At 42.4% G+C, this 17,837-nt stretch overlaps 1 protein-coding gene across 1 annotated transcript in view; it reads right to left on the bottom strand.

The window, feature by feature from the left end:
* Positions 1–4,578: 4,578 nt before the first annotated feature.
* The window catches only part of SERGEF (secretion regulating guanine nucleotide exchange factor), a 137,167-nt gene continuing 123,908 nt past the window's right edge, over positions 4,579–17,837 (bottom strand). Inside the window, 2 exon segments of the mRNA XM_082762653.1 lie at positions 4,579–6,058; positions 6,061–6,206. Coding sequence (XP_082618779.1) covers positions 6,020–6,058; positions 6,061–6,206 — 185 coding nt within the window. The 3' untranslated portion in view covers positions 4,579–6,019.

Here is a 17,837-nt window from a genome sequence, read left to right as displayed (position 1 = left end):
ACACATGGTGGATGACCTTGGTTAGGACATGTCTATTTTTTGTGTCTCACCTCCTGTTTCTGTGACTAGCCCGTTTTTAAAGTGTTCTGAGGTCAAAAGACAAGAAGCAGTATTTAGGTAGGAAGAGTTGTTACGATCTACATACTGAGAAGCAAGGCAGGAGCGGAGGGAAGCGCCTCTCTGTTGTGTAAGAGACACCATGTCTCCTTGTCTGCAGAGCACAGTGCCCTTACAGGAAGTCCTATTCTTTTGTACTTTAAAGCAGAGCTTTATTATGGAAAAATGATTAAGCACCCACACCGTTAAAATGACAGAGCATCTTCATTACTGATTGGCAACTCCTCTGTTGCCCTGATTTAGGTACATCTTCTTGCATTGAAATCAGTAAAAACAAAACAAAAACTAAACTCATTTGTCATTTGCAGAAAAAAAAAAAAAAAGTCATAACATGAAATATCTCCCAATTCTTGGCCCTGCTTCTGAATATTTTTTTTTTTTTTTAAATGCAAAAATACGGTTTTATAGAACATCTGCACATACACTTAAAGGATGATGATGATCAGGGATTGCTGTAGTCATACAGACTGCGTTGCATATGAATAACAAGGTGGTCCACAGACAAAACAGTCTGGAAACACAGGAGAAAGATTAAAATTAATTCAAAGGCTTGCCAGCAAAGGAATTTAACTTAGGCTTGTCCATTCTGTAAAGGCTCGTCTGAAAATGAACTGAAATCTGGCATGTCACAAAATAAAAATGCCTGAGGAAGTTTAGCAAAATAACTGTCACCTGAGTTTTCTCATCTCCATGGCCAGCTTTTATTCAGGAAGAATTACTTCGTTGCTTTTGCTTCCAATCAAGCTGAAAAATGTTTTCTCCCAGCACTCTGCCAACGAGTGCTTCCTCACTCTCCCACAACACAGCACACAGTTCATCCAGGTCATGATTCAAACACACAGAGACCATTTAATTGCTGAGTATTTGCAGTTCCATATCCTCTTTCCAGGCTGCAGAGAGGCATTAATGAGTAAAAACTGCCTCTGCTTTAAGAACTGCTGAATGTGGAGGCAACTGATGGGTCAATCTGTGAATGAAATGTGCAAACAACTGGAAATGTCCCTTACTTCAAGATCTGACTCTAAATGGGTTACAAAACAACAGCGGCAGCTTTACACATGCAGTTTCTCCAGCTTGAGAAGTGCATATGGAAAACACACCTCCCTTTACAGTTACTTTTTTGGGCCATTTCAAGACTATTAAATCATCACTGTATCCCAGAACAAGACGGCAGCATTTATCAGGAATTAAGAACAACACAAAAGCTAATAGAAAAAGAGCAAGGGATGTACTTCCTCATTTATTTATTTATTTTTTTTTGGCAAATAAAATAAGATGTTGGTATGTCAAGAGTTCAAGTCTCCAATTATTTTTTTGTGCAAGCTACAGCTTTCAACAAAATGGTTTAAGTCTGTTTTCTACTGAGCACATTTTTAAGTGCAATCAAAGCTGCCTGAGATGATCATTTACCAGAAAGCCTCCACTTCTAGCCTTTGGGAAGCAAGTCTGATATTTTTGTCTTAAGTATTTCTTCCCTTTTCCGACTTTTCAGCTGCTCTTAACTATAAGCTGGTAGTGAATACCACTAGCACAACTCCAAAACTGGGTAAAAAATCTGAAGTTTTTTGTTGTTGTGTTTTTTTGTTTGTTTATTTTAAGAAAGTATCTAGTTAAAATAAAATGCATAAGGCTTGCCATATGCCATAATAAATATACACATTGCTGAGAGAACCGAGAGGACTTTTCGGTGAAAACATGACCACAATTGTAGTGACAAAGATCTGCCAGCACCTTGATTTCTGATGAGGGAAAAGGAAGTGCAAGTCTCAAAATGACTTACATCTTGCATAAGTCAAGCAAAGGGCTGACTCAGAGTTCAAAGAATGTAATGGAAAAGTAGAAAGGATTTGATTAAATGCTGGACTAGGTCACAGGGTTGAGCTACAGATTTCTGAGACTGGAAGGTGAGAACAGAGATGTTGCTGTTCCAGCTGAAGAGAACTGAAAATTTCAAGATGTGCTATGAATGAGAAAGGAAACCCAGTGCAGGTCAATAATTCATGTTGTTAACGAACAATTGGAGAGGGAGAACAACAGCAGCTTGTCCCTCACCCCCCTCGCATGGTACCAGCGGAACGCAGTGCTGCTGTCCCCGTGTGATTATTCAGTCTTCAGGGCCCATATTTTTAATCTGCCTACCCCTTCCATGCTCCTTCCCTGTTTCAGCTGACTACATCAGGCTTTGCGCTCCACTCATTTGAATGTCTTTCCACGGTCACCTTTCTCCTCTACACTCAAACTTACCTCCTTGGTCTGTTTTTCATCCCCATCTTTCAGTCTTTTGACTCAGCTACACAAACGCAGGGTCCAGAATTCCAAGCAGTAAAGCATCAACTCCATCATGGAGCTACACCAAGTCAAATAACAGAAGTGACTCACAAGTGGCCTAAACCAATCCTTCTGACATGTGGCAAACGGACCCCACACTCAGTAAGACTGTGAAGTAGGTATGTTTGTGCACCCCAACACGGCAACTTACCTTGGTTATATGTAGTAAAGAGTTACATACATATGGAGTTTCCCAATGCGCCTCTACAGATGCATGACCTATCCCCACTTCATCTTACAATCAGTTCCAAGAAGTCATTGCCATGTCTCCTGGTGGTGGTCACCGGGGTTGTGGGGATGAAGGTTGATAACTCTTCTTCATCAGCACTAGTTGACCTCCTGCCTTGTCCAAAGGCTCTTGTCCAAACCACAGGGTCGGTCTCAGCCGGTTCTTGAGACAGGTTCTCTGTTTTTGTCAGGAACCATCCTTTGTGAGGGACCCCAGGACTTCTTGTTTTAAGACTTTTAAGACTTATTTTGCACACAAGTAAGGAAAGACATTGAGCAACATCTATTTTTAATACGATAATCTAGGTATTCATTAGTCAGCATCCTGCCTACTACGATTCTCTTAACTCCCTCTCTCACTTCAGGAAAGAAAAACTTCTGGAAAAGAACACTTTCCTGCTCCCAGCATTCTTTAAAATGGCCCACAATCGTCTTGGTGGTTCTAGGAGTAACAACTGCACATCTCCTGTGATTTCAAACAAGAGATGTATATACAACTGCTTTCTTCTCCCCCAGAGCCTGAAAGCTCAGTGGTCTGAGGGTTAACAGTCTAACTTGTTGTCCAGCAAAGCTCCCATACTCAATCCGCCTTCCCTCCTTGTCCCCCCAAGCATGTTGGCTCATTGGCAGGTTTGCCTATTTTCAGAAAACGGAAGGGGAGGCAGGAATAGCTGCACAGAGACTTGCTCACCTTGTTCTGTGTTACACATACGTTACAAACCTTGTCAGTTTATTTGCTTCTGAACGCATCCTGCTTACGTAAAAAGGCTTTCTTTGTTCAGAAGCGATGACACGCATAACCAAGTTGGTCTTTGCACTGCAGAAGCATTAGCATAGCATGCTGGCTCTGCATTTTGCCTTGCAGAGACTGACCTTCTCCATCAGGACACATACAAGCAACACTCACTAAGCTCCGGACGCCAGCAACGCAGAGGGTTTCTTCGCTTGACTGAGAGCTTCTCACTGTGTGCTCCCTTCCTCAGAGCAGAAAGCCTCCGTTCATTTTGTACAACATTTTATTCTGTAAACAAAGCATACTGACATACAGAACAGGGCATTCATTTCCGAGTGAATGAGCAACAACTCGGTGTGGTTTTTGCTGTCGTTGTGGTGGTGGTTTTGTTTTTACATTCAACCATGTACCACCTACAATGAATTATTATTCACTCTTCATGCTACAGCAGCATCTAGAGGTCCTGACCAACTGTAAAGCATGGAGTAATTCAAGCTCTCAAGACAAGTTATTACTTCCCGATGTTTTCAATCTATATAGGCAAGACAAAGAAGGGGGGAAAAAGAAAGCAGTCCTCCCCCCCCCACCCCCTTTCAAACGATGAAGAATACAGGCAATATGAAACTCAAGAACAGGACCAGAAACAAACCAAAGGACTCTCATTCTTTAAAACCCCAAATCATTCTTCACATTTCCAAAGGCATGTTTATCTTACAGATGTGAAAAAGTGACCAACAATTCAAATAAAGCAGTGACATTTATTTGTTATATAATTTGTTGGATTCCTCTGAATGGAACCGCAGCGACAGCATACACAACCAAAGCACTCTCAACACCATAACCCCAGGTCCTATGGGTCACTTACCAGCTGTCATTAATCAAGGAGCAAAATCATTCAGAGGGTATAACTACTGAAACGAGATAATATTTACCAGTACACAGATCTCAGGAAAACAGAAATAGAACCCTCAGATAAAACAGCAAAAAAGGACTGACAAAAAGGCATGAGAAAGTGGTCAGTGCATGTAACAGAGAGGATGCTGTATGCAGAAAATAGTATTGAGGAGTCAGCGAACAGCAGCTTAGTCAGATAAGTAAAACATGTCAGAGGTAGCCTGGAACAGTATATTACCATGAAGAACCACAACCAACACAGATTTAAAAAAAAAAAAAAAAACAACAGAAGACTCAATTTCACACCTTTTGCAGAAGGTCCCTTCTACTATCCTTACAGTTTCTTCCAGTATCTGTAATGCTTTTATAAGCAGCTTCATACTACAAATTTATTCTCCATTGAATAGAAAAAGAAAACACATCTGAAAATTACCTATGAACTACAGTTGCTGCCAACCAAGGAGAGAAAGCCACACAGCTCATACTCTGACCTTAATTCCCTCCCCCTCATGAGTTAACTGTTATATCATTAGAAAGTTTTCCTGTCCTATTTTCTAACAGCCCTTTAATGGCATCCACCGTACGTGTGAAAAACGGTTTTATAATTGGCTTCAAAGGCAGTTAATGATACCAGAAGGCAATTTGCACTTCTCCATTTCTGCCACCAAAATCAGTGCTGGACCTACGTTCTCCGCCAAGCACTCACCTGGAACTATTCCTGTGGGCATGCTCTGATCAGTAACTCAGCTGGGCTGCCAAGCAGATGCGAGAACCAACCTGACACTGCTGTCTTATAAGCTGGAGAACTTGTAAAAACTTTGTTTGTAGATTGCAGTCTTCCTATCCAAATGCAGCTGGAAACACGTGAGCTATCTTGGATCAAACTGTCCTCAACAGCTACAACTGACTTATGCTCTTCAACAAGAACTCTCCTGTTGTTTCCAAGAGCTCTTAGAAAATCTTCTTCCCTAGCAGTAGCTTCAGAAACTTTAGGTTTGCTTTGCAATTCAATAATAATTCATGTGGATCTGCATCCCTGCAAACCTATAATAAATTGATGTCTGGGACAGACGATAATTCCTCAGAAACACTGCTCCTTTCACAGTTTAATCAACTGCAGCTTGTTTCAGAAGGGCCTCATTTTCTCCTTTTTGCCAGCCTACTTTCTAAATTATCTTTTTCTTTCTCTCTCTCTTTTTTTTTTTTTTTAAATTCTGATCTTCTGTTTAAAATGTGTGTATGCATCTACTTATGTTCACTGGCACTCCTCTGTGATGCAAACTGGATTTTCTAAGATGCCAGGATCTCAACTCCAGCAGATGCTGGCAGGTGCAACATATGCTCATCATAACATGCAGATAAAATAATATCCACAGGCTGGATTTTTACACTAATAATAAGTGATTAGACAGTCAGCTTTCTCCTCACAGACTTCTCAAAAGAAAAAGAATTCATTCTTTCTTCAATTATATTGCATCAAGACAAAATGTTTGTCACTCTACCTGCAGATAAGAAAGTCAGTACATGCGTAAAGAACCCATGAAATAATTTTAAAAATAATTGTTCATTTTTTTCTAATACTCTTCTATATGCAAACTCGTTCTTTTTAGTTTCAGAACAAACTTTGGCACTTTCCAGCTGCTGTGTTGATCACAGGCAATCTTCCCGCAGCAACACTGAGCTCTGCAGTACAAAGATGTCCATCCACATCCATGATGCTCATTTCTGGTGTGCTGAGTCTAATGTGAAGTTTGACAAAGAGCCATGGAGTGTCCTGCCCCACATCCAATTAAGATCTGTTTTGCAAAACCGAGGGCTTTGACTGGCTTCGGGACCTGGACGTTTGCTTCTGTGCCATCTCCACACATCCCGTGTTCGTTCCATCCCCAGGAGAAACAAGAGTCACCTGAAAGAGAGGATGCACAACACTGAATAAAGGCAGCAAACACAACAGCGTCAACTAGTTTGGGAAGCAGATTGGTCAAGTCATATTCTAATGAGGTTCTAATAAATCCTGCTAAGGGGGGAAAAACATTCAGGTTTTCTTGAAAACTTAAAAAAAACAGAATGAGCTATTGCCTACCTTGTTTCATATCGTTAACAACATAAGAGAGATTAAAATAATAAAGACATCTGAAAATAGCTCAGCAAATATCTTGTTCTGTGCCCATAGGAAGGTCTCTTTTAAAGGCACTTTAAACCTTTCCCAAAATGATGTGGGATCCTCATCTTTCAGGTTCACCTCAGTAAGCAAAACTTAGCAGCACGAACTGAGCCTAGTGCCACTGTAATCAGTTCATGCAGCACAGTCTGGAGGACTGGGGAACACACAAAGCTGCCAGGCTGCCAAACAAAGCTCATTCCTGCTTTCAAAGAAGTAGGAACGAAACCTAATTTTTCTCCTTTAAATACAGATCTCCAGCATGCCTTACTCTTAATCATCACACCTCTTCTGCTTGCTTCGGCATTATTTCACTGCTTTTATTACCCTTATTTTCCTTCACTGTCACTTATTTTTGTAAAATCTACTTTTACATCCCAAATCATGGTCCGTGTGTTATTATTACCCTACAGTACTCTTTCTTAAAGCAGAATATGTAAATCCTGTTCTATAAATTGCCGGCATAAGAAGAGATACATAACGCCCCCTCCCCCCCTTATTCTGAACAAGAGATATTTCTTCCCTATTTTCCTGTCTTTATTTGGCTGTCGCAGCCTGCGCCTGTGAATTCCTGTAATGAAAAAGAAAGCCACCCTGCAACAGCATCGTGTTTCCGATGCCACTGTTATTTTTGAAACGCAGCAGGTATTAAACAGCGTGAAGCACCACTCCAGAGTACAAACAACGAGAAGAAAAAAGGCAACATTCAGCATTGCAACCCCAATCATAATTCTAATTCAGAAACCGATTATTCCAAAGATAGCAGGATCATCTCTCTCTCCTGCAAACTCAGTACATTTCATTCTCATCTGCTTTCTTTATATATTACTATGTTAAAGTTCTCTTCTTCTATAATTAGGTGTAAATGTTACTAAAACGAGCTTTTGTGTGGTTTAACCCTGTAGACAGAGAAGCATCACACAGCCCTTCGCTAGCTCCTGCCCAGTTGGATAGGGGGAGAATCAAGACAAAGAGGTGAAGCTGATGTGTTGAGATAAAAACAAATTCACAGGACAGGAAAGGAAGGGAAAATAATAATAAGGGTGATACTATATACAAGCAAGGGCTGTGCAATGCACTTGCCCCTGGCCAAGCCCACTGTTACAGCTTTCTTTTTTTTTTTTTTTTTTTTTTTTTTAGTAAGGCTCCAGGTAAGAATATTTTTGTCATTATAAACAAGCAAGAAAAAGGTATCACAAACCAAGAGACTCAAGACGCATCGTGGAACAATTATTCAGGGAAAAATTCAACCACAAAAAACCACCTGCACCTAAGAAAAGGCATTCTTTTGCACAGTTGTTAATATGTTAATTCGTGGATCCTGCAGAGTAAGCCTACTTCAAAGGGAAAAACCTCCAAGTTTAATGAAAAGGAAATATAACATGCTCTTATGTTAATGAGATGACAATGGAAAGCTTTTTGTGACTGAGCTCTTAGCAATTAGTGCAATGACCAAACGCAATGAGCTGATGTGTTTGTATGGGGATTCACTACATCTGACTGAAGGATTTTTTTTTTTCATCCTAGCCCACCAGGACAAGAGAGAGGAAATGAGAAAAATTTTGTTCACCTTGAATCACAAACTGCTCAACGACGTATTAACGCCTCTCCAAGTAATAAGTAGACCTAGTTAAACATCTTTGGAAAAAAAATCAGCAAAATTCACAAGCTAGGAAACCCGCATACAAGAATACCTGCCCTAAAATAAGCACCAAGCCTTTTCCAGCCCACAGCTCTCCAAGCACGTAAAAAGGCCAACAAACAGATTTTTGTACGTGGCTCCAGTGAGCTTCATGTTTACTGAAATGAGCTGAGGGAAAGCAGACAAAAACCTACACATACAGAGTACCTTGGGTTCACAAATAGCCTTAGGCAAAAGGCCATATGCATACGGAGTGCCAGGCAGAAATCTGGAGGTCTGACGGGAGCTGACCGACACAGAACAGCGGGTCCCAGTGATGACCCTCAGCAACAAGTCTGATGTCTAGAAAGCTAAAAGGCAGAGAGTTACTGTGGCCAGAATAGGTGTGCAATACCACACCTGCCTGCAGTACGTTTTGAGCAAGGTTTGGGCACAAAAAGGGCAGGTGCTTGATTTCTGTCAGAGAAAAGAGAACTGGTGGAAAAGACGCAGAGTCTGGTTTTTGCACCGGCATCACTGGGACTTGCGGGAGGGCTGGCAGGGAGTGGAAAAAATGAATTAAGGAAAGGTGAGTTCAGGGAAGGCCTTCATTAAGGAACAGCCTGCAGTGAGACTAAACAGGCTTTTCCCCTGAACAAGAAATACACACAAAGCGGGAGCAGAAAAGCCCTTAATTTGCCAGTTTGGGTCACAAAACCAATCAAGGGTTACTGTCTTCCCTCTGGGCACAGGCATTACCTGGGCTTTTCTCAGGGTAACTACAGTGACAGCCGCAATCCACGACTTGATCAAACTGGAGAAAATACTTCTGGTACAGTAAAGCTGCTACATATTGGAGAGAGGAGGGGGTTCTGGGGAAGCAGGGGTCTTGCGGTTGCTCCTCACTGCTGCGCACTCTGTTCTTCAGATAGGAAAAATGAATGTTGGCAAATGAGATGCTTTGGGTGAGATTCACTGCACCACTTCAGCCACCTAGCAGGCAAGCAACTTCGCTACGGTTAGGAAAACCTGGTGGAAACCAGGAAGCTCCAAACATTGCTGCAGCCTTGTTTCGGGCTGCAGTCTGCTTCTAAGCCATTGTGCCCTGGAGACTAATCACTGAGATCTTTCAAAGCTTATCTCCTCCTTCTGCTCCTGTTCTCCCAACCACACACACAGACAGAAGCTGGCTTTGAAGGCAACCCAAGTATCTGGAAGACAAGCTATTCAGCAGACAGCTTTGCGTATTAAGGATTCATTAAAGCATTTTAGTCCAGCTCTATTGCACAGGCTTTGTGCTCTCAGCAATACTCCAATACCTCGATATTATTATTCTTTTAATTTTAAATTAGTGCTACTTTTCAGATGGTTATAGATAAAGTTACAGTCATCGAGAGACTGGCGATTTGCTCAGAGCAAGTCAACTTGAAACAGAATCAGGGCAGAACCTGGAACAAAATTCAGGTGTCTTTTGGCTATTTGGAAAGGCTTCAAGCCTTACAAGGCGTAACATAACAATATGCAAAAGGTTTAGACTACATCTGACCACAAAGGTTGTAAAACACGAGCGAAGTCTTCCTTTGTTTTCAGAACACCTGGGAAGTGATGGTATAGTATGAAATAAAAGAAATAATATATTACTTTTGCATTTTTGTTAGCAGCAATTCTGTCATAAGTCGAAACAACTTGCAGTTTTACAATGTAAGAGACAGAGTTAATCCCAATTCTTTCCATACAAAAGCACAGAAACATAGCAGCAGCTGGAAGGACAGCCAAAATATTCTGCTGAGTCTAAAAGCTGCCTTTGGTGAGCGGAATACAAGACACAATCCCAAGACAGCATACGCTGCTGAGCAGCAGAAGTAGAAACCAATGAAGAGACCTGTGCAGTGCCAGCAGCATCACGGAGCCACACTGATGGCCACGTTTCCCCGGAGCGAGCTGCCTTGCACTCAGGCAGCCCATCCAGCTGCTGCTGGAGCTGCCCAGGCCCACGGCCTTCAGAGCCACACACAGACCCCACAATGCCTTAGAAGAAACGCACAGGCACTGCGGCGCTAGCTCAATGTGCAGATGAAGAACATAGGTTTTGTGATAGCAAGTACGAAGTCACGGTGCTGCAGGCTCGCTGAGTTCAGAGCCAGCCTCCAGCCCACACCCGGTCCTCACCCCAGCGGGGCAGCACGACCAGCTCTCCCCAAACACTGGCGCCACAGCACCGCTCACTCCTTCCCCTTCCCCATGTGCCAGGGCTTTGAGCCCAGTGAATATCAGCTGCCTTCTGGTCCTGTGTCTGGTTTTCCTCCTGGTACCAAAAGGAGGACGACTGCCCGTGGCCTCCTCACAACAAATGCATGAAGCCAGCACGACAGGGGCTTCTCTGGCTTGGTGCCCTGAACTAACACCTTGCATTCATTATTTTTTACAGCAGAAGCACTGCCGTGTTACTAGGAGCTTCCCTCTGCCTGTACCTGTACACGTGTAGCAGAGCAGTGCCTTCGCACTGGGTCAGGGCCTCCAGGCCAGCTGACAAAATCTCTCACTATAATATACAGCCAGCTACTGGGAAGAGTCAGAAAATCAGCTTCAGCATGCTCAGGGAGCCACACTGCGATGTGGACTACCATAAAATGGAGCTATAAGGCTACACATCTACTCGGAAATTAATTTCACTTGGGAAAGCCCAATTTCTTGTTTCTCCTTCAATATCAGTCTCTATCCCATGAACAGCAAAGAAGCAAGAGCATTACTGGGCATAACTTACCTTTTCCATCCTCATTTTCAGACCAGAGAAATAGCTGAGAGTTACAATGTGGGAACCATGTCTATAACAGTTTCTGAGCATGCCATGAAGGGCAGCATAGCACATCTGACAGCCTGAAAACGGTATGTGGGGAAGGGCCACAATGCACAGTAACGGAGGGAAAGAGAAAGAAACTAGCCCTGCAGACAAATAGGGAAAGGTATGGTAAGAACAGCACTTACCAAAAAAAAGCATTTGTATTCTCACAGGAACGTGGTACATTTTCCTATGCAGTGTTTTAAGCACCAGACAAATATTTCAGCACATTCACTAGAGGTAGTGCCATCTTGTCATCTAATATCAAATACGAGTGGAGATTTCATTCTACTCTCACAGGGCAAATCAAAGCAGGAGCTGAATGGCTCGCCCCACAAATTAACAGGCAGCTATTTAACAGAATCGTTCCACATTCTTTCAGACAAGCCATGGTTTAGGTTACTCAGTGCTAGTTCATGACACATTTTGTTTTTTCTTTCTCAGTTATACATTGCCATTTTGAGGAGAAAAACCTGCAGAAATACACAAAAACATACCTAAATTCTGTATGAGAGAGAGGTTTGCTTGGCTGCATGTAGGTAGCAAGGAGAAAAGTCTACTGCAAGTATTAACTGTTGACATTTCTGCTTTCACAGGCAAACACCAGTGGTACTTCTTATGACTAAGGCTCACGGGTGCTGCACAGGGTTTGCCTTTTGGTGTTACTCAAACGTTTCAATTCCTCCCAGCAGGAAAGCACCTTCAGCTCAGCACTGAACAAAATATGGGCTCACGACTTTGCGCAAGACTGAATGTAGCTGGACCCCTGACAATACGTGAGGATTATATCATGCATGAAGCAGCTGCAGTGCAGAGAGGAATAAGCATTAAAGATGCTTGCTTTTTACACCTGTAGAAGACAAGAAAATCTTGAAATTTTGCCTTCTGAAATACAGGACAAGAACACCTGACAAATTTGTCAGTGGAGGATTTTTTCTTAAGGCTCTGAATGGGTCTTAAGGCTCTGAATGTTAACCTGCTTCATCAGAGTACCAGGCATGGCAGAAAGTGACACTCATTCGCACAGCTTACACCCCTGCCTCTCCAAATGACAGGCACAAAACGTGTCAGTGCTCTCACTCTGTGTGACCACAACTAGACAGTCACGGTCTTGTCGCAGAGACAGGGACAGGAGTCCTGTGACCATTTCTACATGATGTGAAGGAGAACAGATAGAAAATACCTTTTACTAAGTGCTTAGTAAGAGGTTGTCCATGGGAATTCAAATGGCCAAAGCAATATTCCGACACCTAGGAGGGGGTGAGAGTCATTTTGGTGTCCCTTGAGACCGTCCAGAGCCATGGCCATTTGCACCCATGTGTGCTGGGTATAAAGCATTACTGTGTCAAGCTTAGACACGCTTTCAACTGAAATAAATGACTATACAAAGAAAATGAGGGGACAGCTACAATTCATTCTGACCTGGAACATTACATCCAAGACCCAGAATTGAAGGCAATCTTCAGCACCCCACTAGGAAAAGCGACAGACAAGTGCAGAGATGGATGCAGATGTGAGAATGGACAACTCCTCCGACTGCAGGACAGCTACACGAAGCTCACTGCACACACCACGGACATCGCAGGGCAGAAGTTACAGAGGGCAAGACGGGCAGCAGCATGCAGGTCAAATGGTGCTTCCTTCTACTTTGTTGGTTGAAATCAGAAATGAGATCGCACTGGGATCTCTCAGAAATCTTCTCTTCAAGAAAGAATAGCTAGGTAGGAACAGAATATTTTGTTCTGCTTTGGCACTTCATGGGTTTTATAAAGCAACTCGTTGTACCGTACGCTGGTCTATTTACAAGTATACAGATTTAAGGTGATAATGTATACCAGGCTATATATGGCTGTCAGTCTTTGGCAGCTTATAAAAAATACTTAGGATACAATAAAAGGTAAACAGATATTCGATATGGTCACATTTACCTACAATTTCTTCTTGTCTGACTGCTATTCTCTTCCCCTGAAGGGCTGTTTCCACTGAGCAAAAGCGAGTGTTTTGTTCTGGGATTTGTTTCTGAAGATGTTCTTTCCTGTAGAACACAATTATCTGTAACTCAGAACCAAGAAGTGAAATGCGTGCTCCTTCCATATGGGTATCTTCTGTAAAATAGCTTTATGCTTAAATGGGCTTTAGTTTGGATGTTCCCCCTTTCACTTTCCTTCATCAGTTGCAAGGCTGCATTTTGGTCAAGTTTCACAATACGTGGTATGAACGCACGCTGCTGTTGAGTGAAATTTTAAAAATCTGCTTGTCGATATTGAACAAGTGAGGGCTTTTTTTCCATGCTTAACAAGTAATCTGAGGCGAAGTCCAGGTCATTAGCTAAAGCGTTAGAAATGCAAAGAGAAGACAAGGAAACAAGCGCTCACTGAGTTGCTCAGTTCCCTTCTTATTGATTGAACCAACAGATTTTCTCAGAGCTCCACAAACCTTGTCTCCTAGCAGGCAGTAGTTGCAACTCAGCAGTGAAGTTATTAGGATGCCTTACTTTGATGACGTTTCAAGCTGTAATGTTAGCATAGCACAGCGGCTCAGATCCTGGTTCCCCTGCAAGAGTCACTTTGCAGTTTTAACTGACAGCACTGAAGTATGTGTGTACAAAAGAGCTTTAAAATACAGAGCTCAATGCAAGCTATAACATAGCTGGAGAAAAAGGGAATTCAGGATGAACTGCTTTACCCTCCTTTCTGGGCAGGATTTTCAGATTACATTTCCTCCATGCTGCAGCTGTTGTTCTTGATTTAGCCTACTTGTATCTGGTTCAAATGTGCCTATACCACACTGTACTGTAGTGCAAGTGCACACCTAATAAACCCCCTATGGACCACGTGCCTCATCTGTCTCCGTTTGTGTGCCTATTCTTATAGGGATTCTTAAACTAGCCACTGTGTTGGGGGTCTGAACAGGGTAACTGAAAATCTACTCAGACACAACAGTGGCTGGGTCATCTGAGCACCTATAGAGAGAGCAAGAAGTAAATGATTTAGTAACATTCCCATGTTAACAGTGCTGGAGCTTAAAACCATCATTCCCCTCACGCAGCATAGTTCTGTGAACTAGCAGCATCCTTTTCAAAGAAGGAAACAGAGAGTGACTTGACTGAGCTATGAAAGAAGATGAAAGTGAGTAAAAAAAAATAAAAAAAATCCCATGATTCAGACTTCACAGACCTTAAAGAGATTTACTTCAAGTGTGTGTACCAGAAGCAAGTCATGTTTGTTCAAAGTGGCAGATAAAACGCAAGGTTTTTACCTGAAATTGGCTCTGCAGAGCTGAGCTTGTGTTAACTTTCAATTCCAAGTAAAACAGTAGCTGAATACTGAAGGAAAAAAAATTTTTTTTTGGATAAACATGCCAAGCAACACCACCACAAACTACAGCCTCAATGTCATCTACATGGCTTAGCCATTTCTCTGATTTCAGAAAGGGTTTTGGGGTCTACTGTAAAGCAGAACCTAAGTGTTCCAGCTCTTCCCATTTCTTAAAAATGAGCATAAGACTGGAGGCTTCAGCCACAACATTCAGTCAAGCAGGTGATGCAGATTAATGAGACAGATGATGTTTATCAGAGGAGACATACAATTCTCTTTCCTTTCCCAGGTAACCAATAGCCAGGAAGACCAGAACTCTAGGAATATAAGCTCTATTTTTTTAAGCTGTACTTTTAAAGCAGTACTTGATATTTAAGTAAGCATTCTGTAAAAACTAAGCAAATGGTCAATACTGGATGTAAAAATAGTGGGAGAATCGGCTATGTCAGGTATGGTAGAAAAAAATAAGTGCTGTACCATACATAAGAATTAAAAACATTCAGGAAGAGAATCAAAGCAGACAGCTTCAAAAACAAAAGTGCCCAGAGGGTAGGATTGGATCTGTTTCTCCAAACATCAGTTCAAAACCGTATACACCTGCTGAGTGAAGGCTAGAGGAATCGCTTGCTGATATGAAGCCAAGGAAGAGTTCTACCATCAACACCCATTTGATGGTAGCAAACCGTCAAAGACTGGTTGAATTACATAAACACCGATTTTGCCATACTTGTTTTTCTGGTGCAGAACAGGGATTTTGGGCAAGATGTAAGGCACAGCTTACCAACTTTCACCTTTTTATATTCTGCATGGATAAATCTCACTGTAATTCCCTTCACTCTTATCCACTGCGTTATATAACTTCAAACTAATTATTCCTATTGCAAAGAAATAAAAATTAAAAAGTTGAGCTTCAATTCTGAGTTGGCAAAAAGCATTTCAAAGCAACACACAGGGCTAAAGAGAGTCTAGCCCTGAGCTAGACCAGAACACACGGTGTGTAAGCACACCTCTTGTGACCTGGGGCCACCTAGGTGGGGAGCAAACCTGCTGCAGCGCAGCTTCTCCACATTTCTCCTTGCAGCACTGCCTTCGGCCTTCACTGCGACTCCAAAGTCCGTCTGTCTCCTCTTCACACCACTCCTGCCTAGCTTTCCCTAGAAGCGAGCAAGACAGGAAAGAAACACCAGCACAATTTGGGATGCCACATACAAGTAGCACCACTTGGGATGTCCTGGTTCAGAAAGGCAAACAACATCTCGTTCCTGCAGCTGGTGCAAGGTATGTTTTGGGGACACCTCCTTGCTTTGCCTCCATCACTGTAAGGGGGACACAGATTCTGAACTGGGAGCTGCTCCTTGAGCAGAGGGAACATATCGAGGCAGTCTTTGGAAGACAGCAAGTGCAGAAAAGAGTGTCCTGAGATGAAAACCTGATGCCGTTAACACTGGAGAGATGCTTTCCCAAAGTTTCATCGCATTTTCTGGACCCTGGCAAAAGAGCCATAGTCCAAACAACATTCATTCATCAGGTGCGGGGATCTGAGGTTAGAAAATAAAACAGCTTTGGCAAGGTGACAGGAAGGACAGCTGATGGGCAGAGGGATTCAGAGGCTCCATGCCAGCTCCAGAAGGTCAGAGGAGCAGAACTGAGAGCACAAGCTGCGTCCCTCAGACACGGTTTGGCGCTATCCCATCTGAGCCTCTGCATAACCTCAGGGTGAAGAGGAAACTAGCTGGAGTCAGGACTAGCTGGCACCATTTTGGAAGAACTGTACCCGCCAGAAATCTGGGATAACAAAATATTCTTCAGAACAACAAAAAAGTAAACTCTACGAAGAGAACATTTGACCAAATAAACGATCCAAGAGCTTTGTTCTCCTCTCTTTGGGGGAAATGGAAACACTTGAAATACAGCACCTCCTTCGTGCACTGGCCTCACTCTTCCTTCTTGTGGACATGCAGAAAACCAACTTCTTCTGTCTTCCCCTATGGTCAGCACTAAGCTAATCACAGAGTGGGATCAGCTACATTAAACCAAAAATGACACTGAAAAAAATTCTTAAAATTTAAGGCCACATTTGGCACCACAACTAATATTTATCATTACTCCCAAAGAAACAGTAATAGCGTGGAAAACTTTTAAGTCATGATGAATGTTACTGAGAAAATAGGCTAAAAGACTAAACCCAAATCAGTCCAAACTTTTGGTGAAATAGCAAGCTTCAGTTTGCAGTAATAAAAGTTACACAGGATAAGCATGCACTACATATAGATAGGTATAAAACACACGAACAAATGAACACTGTGTAAAGCAGTTCTCACTAACCTTCAGTGTGACTATCTGGGAACCTGATTTGATTCTTTAAAACACTGGGAAATAGAACAACCAAATAATAGGAAAACGAGGTCAGACAATGTTGATCTGTCTCGTGAAATAACTAATTTTTTCTGACTCTACTTCAAACGTCTTGTGCTAACTTTAAACCTGCTGCATACCAATAATAAAAGCATTTCTCGTCCAGTTCAGCCAAGAGATCTCCAACCTTCAAGGCCACTTATTAACAGACCTGTCTATTCATGGGTAAACCAAGATGCCACTTCCCTCAACTCCACAGGCTTCTTAAATCTACTCAGGGATAGGAGAAGCAAGAGCTTACATTTTCATGTGTCAGATCAACTTTGCAGAAGTCTTTAACAGAAGTGACTCATTCCCAAATCATTTAAACACTTAAAAATGCTATCCTAAATCCCAAGTAAGAACCCACCTCCTTTTTTTTTTTTTCTTTTTTCTTTGTGTCAGCATTTTAAAGCTCTCCATGTAACTTCCAAAATTTATTTAAAACAAAGAACCATGATCTTTATTAAAAAGGATAACCAGCCAGGCCAAGGTATTGTAGCCAACCACTGAATCTAATAATTTACCATCCAAAAAAAGGGTGTAGGAAGAATTACAGCACAACCAGCAGGCCCATATATATGCTTGCAGACATGTATCCTACAGGATGCATGCATATATGTATATATAAATACTTTGCACAGGCAAACAGAGGATACACGTACCTAATATCTACAAAGGTACACGCAGGTAGCAGCCAGCATCTCGCTTGCTGCCACAGAGAGTTAAATCTGAAATGCAAAACCACATTTTCAACAGCGAAGTGACAGAACTTTGAAACAGAGACCGCAGCAGGTTGTGCCCACGCTGTCCTGGCAGCCAACAATGCCTGCCTCAGGCCTGGCTCTCTTCTGCGGAGCTCTGCCCAGCAGGGTTCATGCTTTTGGACCTCGTGTTGGCAGCAATGCACAGTGCAACAATTCATTTTTCCACACACGTCTCTGTAGATGATCACGGTTGATTTGGAGCGCCTCAGTTCCTGGGAGTGGGATCCAGCTCGCCTCACTCCAGAAGCCTTAGTGGTGCATCTGCTTACATATGTCCGTACGTGTGCATGTATCCAACCCTTCACCTAGGCACCTACCTCGTCTCATGCTCAAGAGGCACTTGTACAGTGTGGTTCACCTCATCCAAGGCAAATTTCAAGTCAAAAAAAGCCTCGTTCTCCATCTCTACCTCCTCGTTGCCTGTGTATTGGACTAGGT

Source organism: Aythya marila (genome assembly GCF_965140915.1).
Source record: "Aythya marila genome assembly, chromosome: 5".
Lineage (NCBI taxonomy): Eukaryota > Metazoa > Chordata > Aves > Anseriformes > Anatidae > Aythya > Aythya marila.
This window is presented reverse-complemented; position numbering and strand designations above follow the sequence as displayed.